General features: G+C 40.8%; 1 protein-coding gene across 1 annotated transcript; it reads left to right on the forward strand.

The window, feature by feature from the left end:
- The first annotated feature begins 1,327 nt into the window (after nt 1–1,327).
- On the forward strand, nt 1,328–7,423 carry LOC117462975 (histamine H3 receptor-like). Its single transcript, XM_034105359.2, has 3 exons — nt 1,328–1,481; nt 2,003–2,169; nt 6,582–7,423. The coding sequence occupies exons 1-3, from the start codon at nt 1,328–1,330 to the stop codon at nt 7,332–7,334; spliced, it is 1,074 nt and encodes a 357-aa protein (XP_033961250.1). The 3' UTR covers nt 7,335–7,423.
- The last annotated feature ends 6,714 nt before the right edge of the window (nt 7,424–14,137 follow it).

Here is a 14,137-nt window from a genome sequence, read left to right on the forward strand (position 1 = left end):
ATCTGAACGAGTACATGAAATACATACATTTACACATATTGGAGGTTTATAAGGGGCCAAAGGCAAAGACTTTTACTGTGACAAACTGTGAATCCCACAAGGAGTGTTGATGAGAGTTTCAGTGAGATACATCCAGCATGTGCGTCACACTCACTCCTCCTGTTTTGTCTACCATGCTGTTGCTCTCTTGTTTAGCTTTAAATGTCTGTCAGATTAAAGAAATAAGAGGAACATATACAATATTTATTAGGCGAGAAATATCTCTAACCCATCATAACAATCACAAAACTAAACAACCTTGAACTTTGATGAAACAAAGCCTTCTCCAATTTCCACGGACTGCAGGAGAGGCAACAATATAGGCCAAATACACAACGTGTTCTGCACGTTACGTGATCATAATACCCTGTACAGCGTAGGATGAGGTTAAAGGGTCATCCCAGCATGCTTTTAGCAGTTGTATTCATGTCCGTCCTTTATCATATCCTCTACTACACCCACGTAATGCTCATTTCAAGAAACAACTACATTCGGAAGTCTGCTTGTCTGGTGGTGTGCACATGCAAGCCAATGTGTCTGTGAATCAAATGAGGGTCAGTTAATGGATAATGGCAGGGAAACATCCCATGGATCAGTTTACCCTGCTGACAGCATTGAGAAAAAAGAAAGAGAGAGAGAATGAAATTCACTCTGACATTTACAAAAGTGCAACTATTAGTGCAAATAATTTCAATCATGAACTTCCAAAACCTATTTTTTTCACCCTGTTTCTTTAATACGACAACTAACTTGTTGATTGTGCAGTGCAGAAGAGAACACAACTTTTCTGTGGCGTTTTATATTGTAAATCTTCTCGAGCCAGTTGATTATCTGGACAATACACATCGTGTCAGTGTTTGGAATTACTTGACAGTCATAAGATGGCATTACATACAATGTGTGCTAAATTAAGATATTTTTCGCTTGAAGAAATACATTAACGCTTTACCTTACCTTTCGCTATAAAAAGCGTAATTCATCAAGTGTCCAGACAGCGTTTTGTGAAGCGCGTTGTGCGCTCTCTCGTGGATTTTCTTGAACAGTGTGCTCAGTTTGAACAGGAAAGCGCAGCTCTCAGAGCATGCATGGGGGTGTTGGATGCAGTGTCTATTCGCCTGGCACCTGTTGCAGGCTTACTATTATCAGCGCTGGTCTACTGAGGATATAACGACAGCAGCCTCACCATTATATCAGGACCATGGTGGAACAAACTGAATCCAACTCCAGTGGGTACTATTTTGACAACACCTCAACTAGAGTCCAGAGCAGCTTCGTTTTTTCAGGACCTATGTTTGTCATTTTGATGGTAATGATGGTGACTTTGGACGTTGTGATAGTTTTGGGCAACGCACTGGTCATTTTCGCTTTTAAAGTGGACAAGAGTTTGAGGACACAATGTAATTACTACTTCCTGAATTTGGCAATATCAGATTTTCTTGTAGGTAAGTCAAGCATTTGTGTTTCTGTAGAGACCGGATATTGAGTGAAGTTTAATGCATGTATAACTATCTATTTCTGAAATAAATACTATTTTCATGATTTGCTATGATGTATGCACCCATGTTGATATATGCCTGATATATGCCTGATTATGCCTGCCTTGGTCCCTGTAGTCTAAATGTGTACACTACAAAGTATAGCTGAGTAGGACTTAATTCATGAATTAGGCAGCTGTTAATTAGTTTAATAGATGGAACCAATATAATAAGTCGAGAGTCTTGGAAACACTTCTTCTCTCTTTTCTTATTTGGCAGCAATGACACATTTTGTAATGCAATATTTCTATGAGCTTTCACATTCACTCACCTTATTCCCTTTAGTTCATAAAGGTAAACATATTTTAAGGTATCACTTTACTTAAAGGCGCCCCACCACCCCATCTCCATTTAGCATTTTTAATGTGCATAATTGAAGACGTTCTGTGTGTATGCCTTGAAATCCCTCACACTAATTGTTTCTGTAGGGGCATTCTGCATCCCAGTGTACATGCCTTACATCCTCACAGGAAAGTGGACACTCGGCCGCGGACTGTGCAAGCTGTGGCTGGTCATGGACTACCTCCTTTGTTCTGCATCTGTCTTCAACATTGTCCTCATCAGCTACGACCGCTTCCTGTCCGTCACCAGAGCAGTGAGTGGAACATCCTGTGCCTCACATCTGCACTGCACACAGCCATTAAAAGCAATACAGGATTGTGACGCATGGCGCACTTACCGGCCATATTTACTAAACAATCTGAAATTCTGTCATAGTCACATTAAGGTAAACTTACTGGACTTTCCTCGTCTCAGTTTCCACTCAGACCGTAATTAATTGGCTTTTTCTTTATATGAGTAAATGATTCATTCAAAGCATAATGTCAAATGTTGAACAGTCCTTTTCTTTGAGCCATATACATGTTTACTGCTTGTGGTCTGTGGCTTAATTTCTAACTGGTGACCCAGCTAGAAATGTTTGGTTCTAAAAACATTCTGAGAATGTTACCATTCATTGTTCTAGGAATGTTTTCAACAGGAAGTTTTCTTTTGGTTCCCAGAATGTTCTCCTGAAAGGTAGGATATAACGTTCTCTAAAAACATTCTTAAAATGTTTGGTGATAACTTTCTTAAGATGTTTTTGATAACATTGTTAGAACATTAAGACCTACTGTTCTTAAAACGTTTTCAGCGGGACGTTATATTTTGGTTCCCAGAATGTTCTTCTGAAAGGTAGGATAACTTTCTCTAAAAACATTCTTTTTTTTAATGCGACCAACAGCTAGTACAAGTCTCATGTACTGGAGGGGACCCAGAATCAGACTCGGAATCAGCTGGTGAAAGTAACATTTGTTTATTAGAAAAGGGGAGCTGGGAGTGGAGGTTGGTTATGGCGGCAGTGGGAAACAGTTGTTCCAGGGTGGGTAGAGAGGCCTGGCTGGTCTTGGGAGTGTGGAAGGCCTTGGATTCCTCCTGGGAGAGACATACAAATTAGTGTGAGGCAAAAGCAGTCAAAGTTGTCAAAGAATATGCTGGCAAAAAGCTAGAGCGGCACGCAACAAACCGTTCACGGCAACAATCCGTTCACGGCAACAAACCGTTCACGGCAACAATCCGTTCACGGCAACAATCCGTCAGGGAATGAGTGCAGGCTGCAGGCTTTCATAGTGTGGCTAATGAGCAGGTTGCAGGTTGATTGGAGATAGCTCCCAGCTGTATAGAGCAGACCAGCAGGCAGCGTATAACCAGTGGACACTGTTTATACGCTGCCCTCACAAACCACAAACGGACAGATAGCTTACAAACGAGACACAACCTTTATAGTCAGAAATAAAGTGTGATTATTTTCTGATATTTTACACATATGATATTATGAATACTGTGGGCCTACATACCTTAGTGTGATTATAAGTGCATGTGAGTGAATATTGGCTTGGAAATGTGTGTTCATACAGTACGTCCTATTCATTGTCTCAATGCGCTAATACATCTTAAGAAAGCTATCACCAAACATTTCAAGAATGTTTTTAGAGAACGTTATCCTACCTTTCAGAAGAACATTCTAGGAACAAAAATAAAACTTCCCGCTGAAAACATTTCTAGAACAATGAATGGTAACATTCTCAGAATGTCTTTAGAACCAACAATGTCTAGCTGGGAACTCACACATGCCACCGCAAACATGCAATATCTGCTTACAGCTTATCATCAATTACGTGCTTGTTGTTTTTTTTCAAAAGGAAAATGTGGTGACATCAGATTTTTTAAAACATCCTTTTCAAACAAATGCAACAAGTTTGTTTTTTAAAGCGCTCTAGAAATAAATCTTACGTTGACCATGACCGTGTTAATATTTGCATCACAGGAACGTTTTATAAAAAAAGAATAACCTCCTGAAAACATTATCCGAATGTTGCTTTGAAAATGTTCTTCTTTTGTTATCATGTAACATTGAGGGAATGTTTTATAAAATAACATCTATAATATGTTACCTCAACAAAGTAAAAAAAACATCCTCAGAATGTTGCAGGCAAAACGTTCCACCTTTGTTAACATATCACATTAAAGCAACGTTTTATAAAAAACGTTCTGTCATCTCAGGCTTCAATAACATCCTCTGAATGTTGCAGTTAAAACGTTATCTCTTAGTTCACCTTAAACCTTATAGGAACATTATTTGAAATAATAAACATCCTAAAAAGGTTCTTTGAACATCAGATTAAAACGTTTCTTTAAAACATTATTAGAACCTGTTGTTAATGTTAGCCAAAGTTGTGAGAACGTTCCCTGCTAGCTGGGGAGTCTCCCAGGTCATTGGTAGGGGCAGAACCACCTCATTCTCCCAAAAGTGCCCATCTGCAGAGGTTAATCATTCCTGACCCATTCAGGCCCAGTGCCACCCCTAATTATAGCCCTTCCCCATGACGAAGATGAAAAAAGTCACATTTTGACTTTGGACTGCACTATGGCTTACCAGCAAATACGCAGGACGCCAATGGTGTAATATGTATACTAAACTTAAAGGCACAATGAGCATTTGCCTGAAAAACAATGCATAGACTTAAGATCTCTCTAAATCAATAAGCAGTAGAAGTTTGTGGTGGTGTCCGTGATCTCACCTTCTGCCTGTATTTTTTCTTTTCATTTGGTAATATGTGGGATGTGTCTGAGCTTCAACCTCTATATCAGATGCCACATCATAAGTATGCATCTAAGCTACAACAATGGGACCGTTCAAAGAACATACAAACATAACAAGGCAAATTGACAAAGCTTGTAAAATACGAGAGTAAATCTGACCTGTGAAGGGGGCAACTTTGAATGTTGACAAACTAAAAATAAAAAAACCTTCTTTTGTGCCTTAAATTATTTATTATTACCGCCTCAGTTGATTAAAATCATTTAATCAATGTCTGTGCAACGCTCCTCCGCGGAATACTTTTTCTGAAGCCCAATTAAACAGCATCAGTTATTATCATTTTATATTTTCTTGGCACATATCTAGTGATTAGCAAACATGTCCAAAACTCTGCAGCTGTTAGAACCTCTCGTTGGGGCTTGTCTGTGCATTAGCTGACTGACTGCATCCTACACACGTGTGTTAACCCAAAGGTGGGATGAGGCTTGGCATGGGAGACAAAGAGAGTGCTCTGTTTCCTTTCACAAGCAAACACTTAACATCAGAGCAATGAATACAAATAACACCAGAGAGATGGAAGCCTCTTCTTTAATTAGCTAGCTTTGATCATAGAGATCCTCCTCCGTGCCATGGTCCTTCCAACCTGGAGAGATCAATCACAGCAGAAACAGGCCGCCGGCTGCCAAGCAGCATTTTCCTAAAAGCATTCTCTCTGAACAATGAAAGACAAAGGATCGCCAACAACCACATGACACAAAGTTATGCTTTTGACAGAAAAGACAGAGTCAGATTATATGCATTTTCTTTCTTTGTCTTTTCTTTTTCTTTTTGTATTGTCCATATTGTCTATATAAAAAGTCCCTTTTGTGAGGACAAAAAAACAAACAATAAAAAGTTGGTCACAAAAAAGATTATATGCATATGTTCGTCCATTAATGTCAGCCCATTAACAAACTAAGTATTATAAAATATATTGTGTATCTCACAATTATAGGATGGGGCTAAAATGAATCCCTATAAGGAGGAGTCTATATTTTCTTATCCATTTGTTTTTATATTCATTTTATAAAGGAACATCTATCAGGAAAATCAATGTCCCCCAAGGATGATTAAAGTACTTCTGATTCTGATGAGCACACCTGATTCTTGTCCATTCAGGGCAACATTACCACATGAACCAGGGGCAATAATTACTGTATACCGATTAATTTATACAAATATAAGTGGAACCATTTTCCATCTTCTTTGTTGAGGAACTGTAGTTGATTTTTTGTCATTCAGAACAGGGGCATACATTCAGAGCTGGAGAGGGGTGAAGTACGCTGCCCGTTGAACAAAAACATGGACAGGGACATAGGATGTGACACTAATTCAGACAAGTGTTCATAGGAAGTGTACCATTGACTTAGTACTAATTTAAACACTTTTCTTTAGTGCATGATGTCAGGATGTTGGAAAGTTCACTTGTTCCGTTTCACAAAATGCTATGTGGTTCCACAAACAGATCATTATACTGTGAAACTCTCAGATCAACTTTCTGCTATTTGAGGAAATGTAAGACTTTTACTCCCATGCATTTATCTGCCAGTTACAGTTACACCACTACTTATCATGCTTACAAATTAATGCATCACTAAGTATTTCAAATTTTAGACTGAATTATATTACTACTTTTAGCACTTTATAACATTCATATTTTGCTGGATACAAATGCACCTTTTTATACTGTTTAACTCCTCTTTTAATTTGAATACCTCTTCAATCACTGCTGTTAAATGAACATTGTCTACCTTTTTATGGCTAAACACATTGTTATTTCCCCCCATTTCTACAATAATGGTAGGATGCAGCAATAACTAATACAATTGTGGGACCCCCTGGCGGTACCTCTCAGCATATTTTCTTATTTCTCCTTATATTTACTGCAGGTAAGTTACCGTGCACGACAAGGCATGACTCACCAAGCCATAATCAAGATGATTGCTGTCTGGGTGCTGGCCTTTGTCCTGTATGGCCCAGCTATCATATTCTGGGAGCTGGTGGTGGGCAGAAGCAGCGTGCCAAAGGATGAGTGTTTTGCGGAGTTCTATTACTCTTGGTACTTCCTGCTGAGTGCCTCCATGCTGGAGTTTTTCTCTCCTTTCATCTCTGTGGCTTTCTTCAACCTCAGCATTTACCTCAGCATTCGCAAGAGGAGGTTCCACAGCAGGGAGGCCCAGCTCCACCTTCAACTGAGCAAAACTGCCTCTGCCCAGGGGAAAGGTGTCCCCCTGTCCCACAACTCCGAGGTTGGGATGAAACTGGCTGTAAGAGGCTCTATCCACTCCCAGTCCTCCTCTCCCAGCTTGGGTAAACTCGATCACTCGACCAGCAGGGCTGCCCATCCCAGCCGCCTGTCCAGGGACAAGAAAATCGCTAAGTCCCTGGCCATCATAGTGTGTGTGTTTGCCATCTGCTGGGCACCGTACACCCTACTGATGATCATCCGTGCTGCCTGCAGAGGGCGGTGCATCCAGCATCATTGGTACGAGGTCACCTTCTGGCTCCTGTGGCTCAACTCTGCTATTAACCCGTGCCTGTACCCACTTTGCCACAGCAGCTTCCGCAGGGCCTTTAGCAGGATTCTCTGCCCAAAGAGGCATACTACTCCCCAATCATCTGTCCTTCGTCTTGGCCAGTGACACGCAGATACCCACAGAAGCATGGGGATGAACAATGTGCCAGAACCAACCATGGAAATATTCTACATCCAAACCCATAAATTACAACGTTTCAGCAGATGCAGATAAACTGTGCATCATCGTTTGTCAAAAGTCCATAATATTTAGTTGACAATTGTGCTTTTCAGTGTTTAAATGTATAAAAGGTTGATGTTGTACAGTAGTGTATGTATTTACTGTGTTTACGTATACAATGTGTAACAGCATGAAAGTAAGTAATCTAGAAATCTGAACACAATAACAAACATATGGTGATTATTAGTGCAGTAGAGTTTTAACATGTGAGAAAAAGCTCTAGATTTGGCATTTGTCTTGATTGAGTGCAACACAGGCGAGATAGTGTCACTTCATATATGTTGTTGAGTTTATGTTAGCTGCATGTATCTTGTAATTGAAAAATATATATATTTAGGATTTGTGTTCATTAAAAGATCTCACTATGACAACCTTGATTCATCTTAACTAAAATAGATCGCTATCACCCTCTGCTGTTAGAACGTTTACTATTAATATTACAGAAGCACTGTGATGAAAACAAAAAGTGCAATTAAGTATAAATGTATGTAAATCAAAGTGTTTAATGAAACCTTATATATATCTATGTTTGGGGCACATTATTATACAGTAGATAAATAATGGATTTCTCTACAAACTGAGTACTGTCTGCTCATTAATAAAAAAATGGATTGGTTGCTGTTCTGTAAAAACTACAACAATGTAAAAATGTTTATTTTAATGGTTTTTTTCATTCTTTAAGTATGTTTAATAGAAAGTATTGTGCTTTAAATGAGAGAAGTCAAATGTTTACAAACTATTTAAAAATACCATTTACTGTGATCAGCAGATGCATGTTTAAGTATGTGCCACTAGATGTCACCATTAACCTGTACAGCTTCCTGTGTGCGCCGTGCCTGAGCCTGTCTCCAACGCAACATGGAGTGAAGTCAATCTTCGAGATTGGCCACGGTTTCCATGAACAGTTTTACTTTATTGTATTTGATTGAATCGCCAGTTTAATGTGTGTTATATTTCTGCACTAGGACCTTGACTGAGTACAATTGTAAAGCAGAATGTTATAATATACCTATAAAAAGGGATCATGCTCCCTAACACTCCACATTGACAATTTCTCTGTCACTTACTTGAACAGGGACTGTAATTAAAATGCTTTAACAAATACTTTATCTGAAGTGCTGTTATTTTACATATATTTTTGGTACCTGTTGTAACTTAAATATAACGGTAGCGGCATGAATGCTTTCATCTTGATTCAGAGAAAAAACTATAATCTATAATGTGAATATCTTTTTGCCTATTTTAAGTGTATTATACCATGATTTTAAAAATAAACACATTTCCGTTACTGCTTTAGGATCTTAATGCATATAATAAATAAACAATTTCATCTCTCTGATGCATTTTAAATGTAGATGCTGTCTACCTGATGGCTAATTGGGTCAGTGCCAAGTGCAGAGTAGCTTTTGTTTGATGTGCAGATGAAATGCTGAGAGAGCAATAGCATTTTTAAGTATTGTTTCCTAGTCTGGGTTGGTTTGATTTGATAGATTTGATGAGTTATTTCCAGATGTAGACTTGTTAGACCTCTAATTACGCCATCATGTTAGATAGTGGGGTTATATTTGCAGGTGCCTGGGTCCCACAGGGGACTTACATTGCTCAAATTGTTGCTGTTGCCCGTGTGCACATCTGGGCCCCTGGTCAGGTGCGGGGAATAAGGGCACAGCTGCGGGGACAGGCCTCTGCTCCCCCTCCCTCTCTGCCTGTGGCGGGGTGGGGGGACAGAAGCACACTTTGACCAGAGGGATGCAAGCACATTTCCCCCGGGACGATGGAACTGCATTTATCAGCAGAATGGCGAGCCTGGGTTTACTCCCTGTGTATCTAAATGCGACAGCAAGAGCCGTATCACTGGGAGGAAGGCTTGCATTGTTTGCAGTTATGTTAGAGGGACTACTGCAATTGATTTTGTTGATAGATTGAAATGTCATGACATGCCAGGCTGATGTGGCTGTTGACTGAATATGTTCGGGATCATGCCAACTTAAATTGGTCTTTGATGAGTTGCACTATGAAAAATACAGATGAGAGATTTTAATAATGTGCGGTTGCAGAAGTGTAAACAAAAATCCTATTCAGTGTGTAAACGTGAATGTGTTTATGGGGGGGGGGTTGGATGTCTGTGACCCCAAGCAATGTATCTAAAAGCTGTGACCCCAAATTGAGTGCACCTGTGCCCCTTAAGTTTATAGAGACCCATTAGCAGAGACTCAGTCAGTGATCAGAGGGGGGAGAGGGCCTATATAACTTCCCCATGAGTTTCTCTGAATAGTTAAACTCTTGGAATTTGCACTTAAGCACTTTGTTAGGATGACTTAATGCTGAATAACATCTCTGATCCACCCAATGGACAATAACAGGTGTACTGATGCCACAGTAATATTTGGAATAAGGACAAACTGAAACTACATTTTCACAAACCAGTACACTTTGCAACAGCATATGCTACACAAGTATTTTCAGGTTATGTTGTAATATAAAAGTGAACACAGAGACAAGTCCAAACCACTTTAGTCTGCAGATACAGGTCAAAGCAGTGACCTCTTTTCAAGTTGCAGCATCACTTAGTGTACGCCTTTCCCCCACATAGACTGTTCACTTTCTCAGCTAACTAAATGTAAACCACAGTTTAATATTTGATGAGGTACTCAAAAGAAAAAGAGACTATTTCTGCTTCATTTTTGCCTTTTTCTGTTCTTCCGTTTTTCTCTCTACTTTTTCCTGCAGTGTACTTCCTGACTAGAGATTAAATAATTCCATTGGAATCCTCTTAGGATGGGTTCCCAGCACTTGGCAATTAAACAATTACATTTAATCAGCATGGGGCGACGCTTCAAGTCACCCTCATTTCAGACGTTGATTAAAAGCAATTCTGCAGTGGTTATTGCCGTCGACTTTGGAAACTGTGGTTCACTTAGGTTTACTGCATCTGTGGGGTCAGGTTGGACAGCAATATGGCAGGTTCAATGATGGTCGAGAGCTGTATCTGCTTGCGGTGGGTAAAACAGTAATCATAGAACTCATGGCAGACCTTATATTGTCCCTTAAGTCAGAGCTAGTTAGATTACTTAGAGACATGTTGACCCTTCAGCAAAGAAGACTCAACGAACAATAGAGAGGAGAGGGACATCGAGTTACGCATGTGGGAGTCCAGATGTGTGAGCGTGTGTGTGTGCACATCTTTTCTATGTGCATTTGACTGTGTCCATACACAGCATTTTTTTTCTGCATCTACATTTAGGTGCATCTGCAGAGAATGAAATGCACCTTGACATATGCAATTTCATCATGCCATGCAATATGATGGCAAACAAGCTGCGAGAGAGCACAGGGGCAGGAAGGCTTTTGTGTGAGCCGTATTTGATATTATGCTTGAGTGAAAGAGTGCTACGTGGCAACGCGCTGGAGCAGACTACAGCCAACCCCCGTGCACCGCAGATGAGTTGTGATGGATACCCGGCCCCCTCTTGTGAAACCCAGGTGCCCCTGTTTCATAAGGCCCCCCACTGGCTCCCCAGCCCTCTTAATTAGCCGCTTCCGTCAGCTGGCACCCAGGCCTTCAAGCACCAGCCACTGGCCTCTGCTGCTGAATCCAGTTCAGTCCAGATCTTCACCTCTTCTAACAGATGGATACATGGGCGGGCTGAGCAAGCATCAAGGTTCTCGCAAACCTGTACATTATCTGTGAATTTCCAGATCAGATGCAAAAATAAAAGGAGGAGAAAAGGCAGTGGAATGTTTCAGTGGGTGTGTTTCTTTGCATTAATAAAGATGGGTGAATGCAGAGCATGGGCCATGGGTTTGAGTCTGCTTACAAGACATGATGATTTTTATATGATGAAGTCAAATATAGATAAAAGGTTTCACCAGGACTGGAATCTAGCCTTTCACCCAGTGCAACATCACAGCAGCTCAGTAACAATCATCTCTTTTAATGACATTCCCCAAGTAACTTCTTGCCTCTACAAATCCCACGGGGGAAGTGCTACAAAAAGTGATAATTACATGAAATATACATAGAGAATAAAGGGAGCATGTTTACATAACCAGGCCCATAAATATCTGACGGAGAAGACATTGTTCTCCGACTCCTTTTAAGCTGATCTCCCAGGGATGCCATTTTAATGACATGATGGTTTAAAGAGATGCTGCTCCATCTCGTTCCATATTTAATTAACTTTTGCTTTTCTGACGCAGAGGAAAAACAGAATAAAGAACGTGTGATACAGACAAACACACGATAGCGGGGAGACAATAACAAATAGCTGGGAGAACAGAGAGGGAGGCAGGGGGAACATGAGCAGAGACCTTGTCATGCTTTTGTGAGCTGTTTACAATACAAGAAGATGCAAAGGGGCGAGGGGGGGGGTTGGAAAAACGACAGGGAGAACTAGACTGACATGGGTGAGTGGATGGTATTGAAGGATGAAAAGACAGGACAAGAATGAACAGGAAATCATGGATTTCTTGAAAAAGAAAGATTACATTTTTAAAAAGGAGAAAAAGAAGAGACGAGAAAGAGAGGAACACTGAGGGGATGAGGCACTAGTTCCCCCATGGGGCTCCATTATGAAGCATGTTTTAGTTCATCAACAATGACAAGGAAATGAACGTAAAACCTACAGTGTGTTAAACTAAGATTCACTGAAAATAAATGCAATACACAATGAAAATGAAATGAAATCTAAAACAAAGCCCTGTTTTTTTATTCCACGTTGGCATCCTTCCCCACATTTTCGGCAGCACAGAGCCGTGTTGATCTGCCACGTGTTCATTAAGTAAACACGTGGCAGATGGAAGTGAGCAAAGATTCATCCGTGTTAATAAGTAGGTCTGTATACTGAGATTTCTGAACACATTGAAAGCATCGCATTTTTTAGAAAAAGTAGACTGTTCTGCATAAGTGGTGACTGAAACTAATAGTGCGCAAACACATCAATTGGTTTCAGCAGCCACGATGAACTCAAATCATCTAACCGACGAATTCATGTTCAGCCCAGAATTTCGGTGGGCCCTCCCCTCTCTCAGACAGTGTGTTTTCCATGTTGACTGTCAGCTGTGTATGTTGTACGCTGCATTATTGATTATTATATACTTTCTCTCCTCTTGTTAGACTCTTCCCTTGTCCTCATATCATCACATTGGCCACATTGCCTGCAGAGCCTGGAGAGTTGCAGTGAATTTGACCCCACCTGGTCTATATTTTATTGCTTGGTGTTTAATACATTTTTGAAAACCCTCCCACCTCCCATCTACAAAAGAAAATAATAATTCTGTGCCTTGTCTATTTCAAGTGTTTGTCTTGGTGAGGCAGAGGGAGATGACTGGAGGGGGGTACTCACCTTCAGCTCGCCCAGTTCAGCAGACAGGGGGGTTCATTACGAGGGGCTACAGAGGAGGGAAGAGTGGGAATGTGTTGGTCTGTATGTGTTTTAGTATGGTGATGGCCTACGACTCGTTCAGGCTTGCCCAATGCATGCTGGGATTGGCAGATGGGAAGTCCCCTTTGACCCTGAAGATGTTTGGAAAATGTAGGGAGGGATGAAAGACACATTTTCTCGATATCAAAATAATACAATGCATGTATTAACATTTTCCAGTTTTACAGCTCGAAGTGTAGGATGATACTTTTATAACTATAACCAAAAAACTGTCAGAAAAAGTGTCTGTAAAGTAACTTCACTCTGATGAGGACTATTTGGGAAACAGCTTTTACAAACTTTTTATAAAAACCCTAACCGTAACCCTTGTTTTTGACATTCCTACAATGACATTTTCAAAAACACAGAAACAGTTTGTATACAAAATTACTCAGGATATAAACAAAATACAATAGCGAAGGACCTTAGTGTGCTTCTCCATAAACACTGTGGCAGGGCTACACTGGGGTTGAGGCGTCCATTTTGCTGACACAGTTCTGAAGTGAAAAGATGGCTCTCTGGATGTGGAGTGCCGTTGTGAGAGATTGGGTTACCCCAGACACTCCCAGCGGATCTCCCGGCCAAATGGATCTGGATCTCACGCTTGGGCGCACATATTGAATGCCATAAGAGGTCTCTGAGGTCTCCTTCAAGGGGAGGAATGCACAGCCTAACAATGTGGAGTTTTCACCAAACTACATTTTGCACCAAAGAAAAGTGATAGCAAGGACACTGGATCACAAGGGACAAAACACCGAATGCATACCTATATTACTTCAGGTTGTTCATACCGCATAATGTGGCACACTTTCAGCCTTGTGGGAAGCAACATACTGCACAGGTTGGATCTCATAATTCTTTAATAAAGTCTTAACACAGGCTGCCATATTTCCTCAGGGGGACTGTGGGTATTAGGCTGTCAAATGAAAAAAGCCAAAATGCCATTTCACACACATCCTGAAAAGAACAATGGCATTTCAGCTGCTCCCAAACATCTGGCCCGACTGCCCAGTTTCACCAAGGACTGGCCGGGCTCTTAGCAGCATTGAGTGCCACTCGCATCGAGGTTACGATCAGGCGACGACACCGCAGAGGATCAGCCGAGCTAAGTTATCTCTGAACAAGCCATCCATTCTGCTGCTTTCTGATGGAAGAATACTTGGGGGCTGTGTAATTATATTGCTTTAAATGAACCCCTGAGAACGCCCCTGCCAAAGCGCCCACAAAGTCTCACACTTGGGCGAGTGTCAGAAACACATCGCTTGT

Source organism: Pseudochaenichthys georgianus, chromosome 17 (assembly GCF_902827115.2).
Source record: "Pseudochaenichthys georgianus chromosome 17, fPseGeo1.2, whole genome shotgun sequence".
In the NCBI taxonomy this organism is placed as follows: domain Eukaryota; kingdom Metazoa; phylum Chordata; class Actinopteri; order Perciformes; family Channichthyidae; genus Pseudochaenichthys; species Pseudochaenichthys georgianus.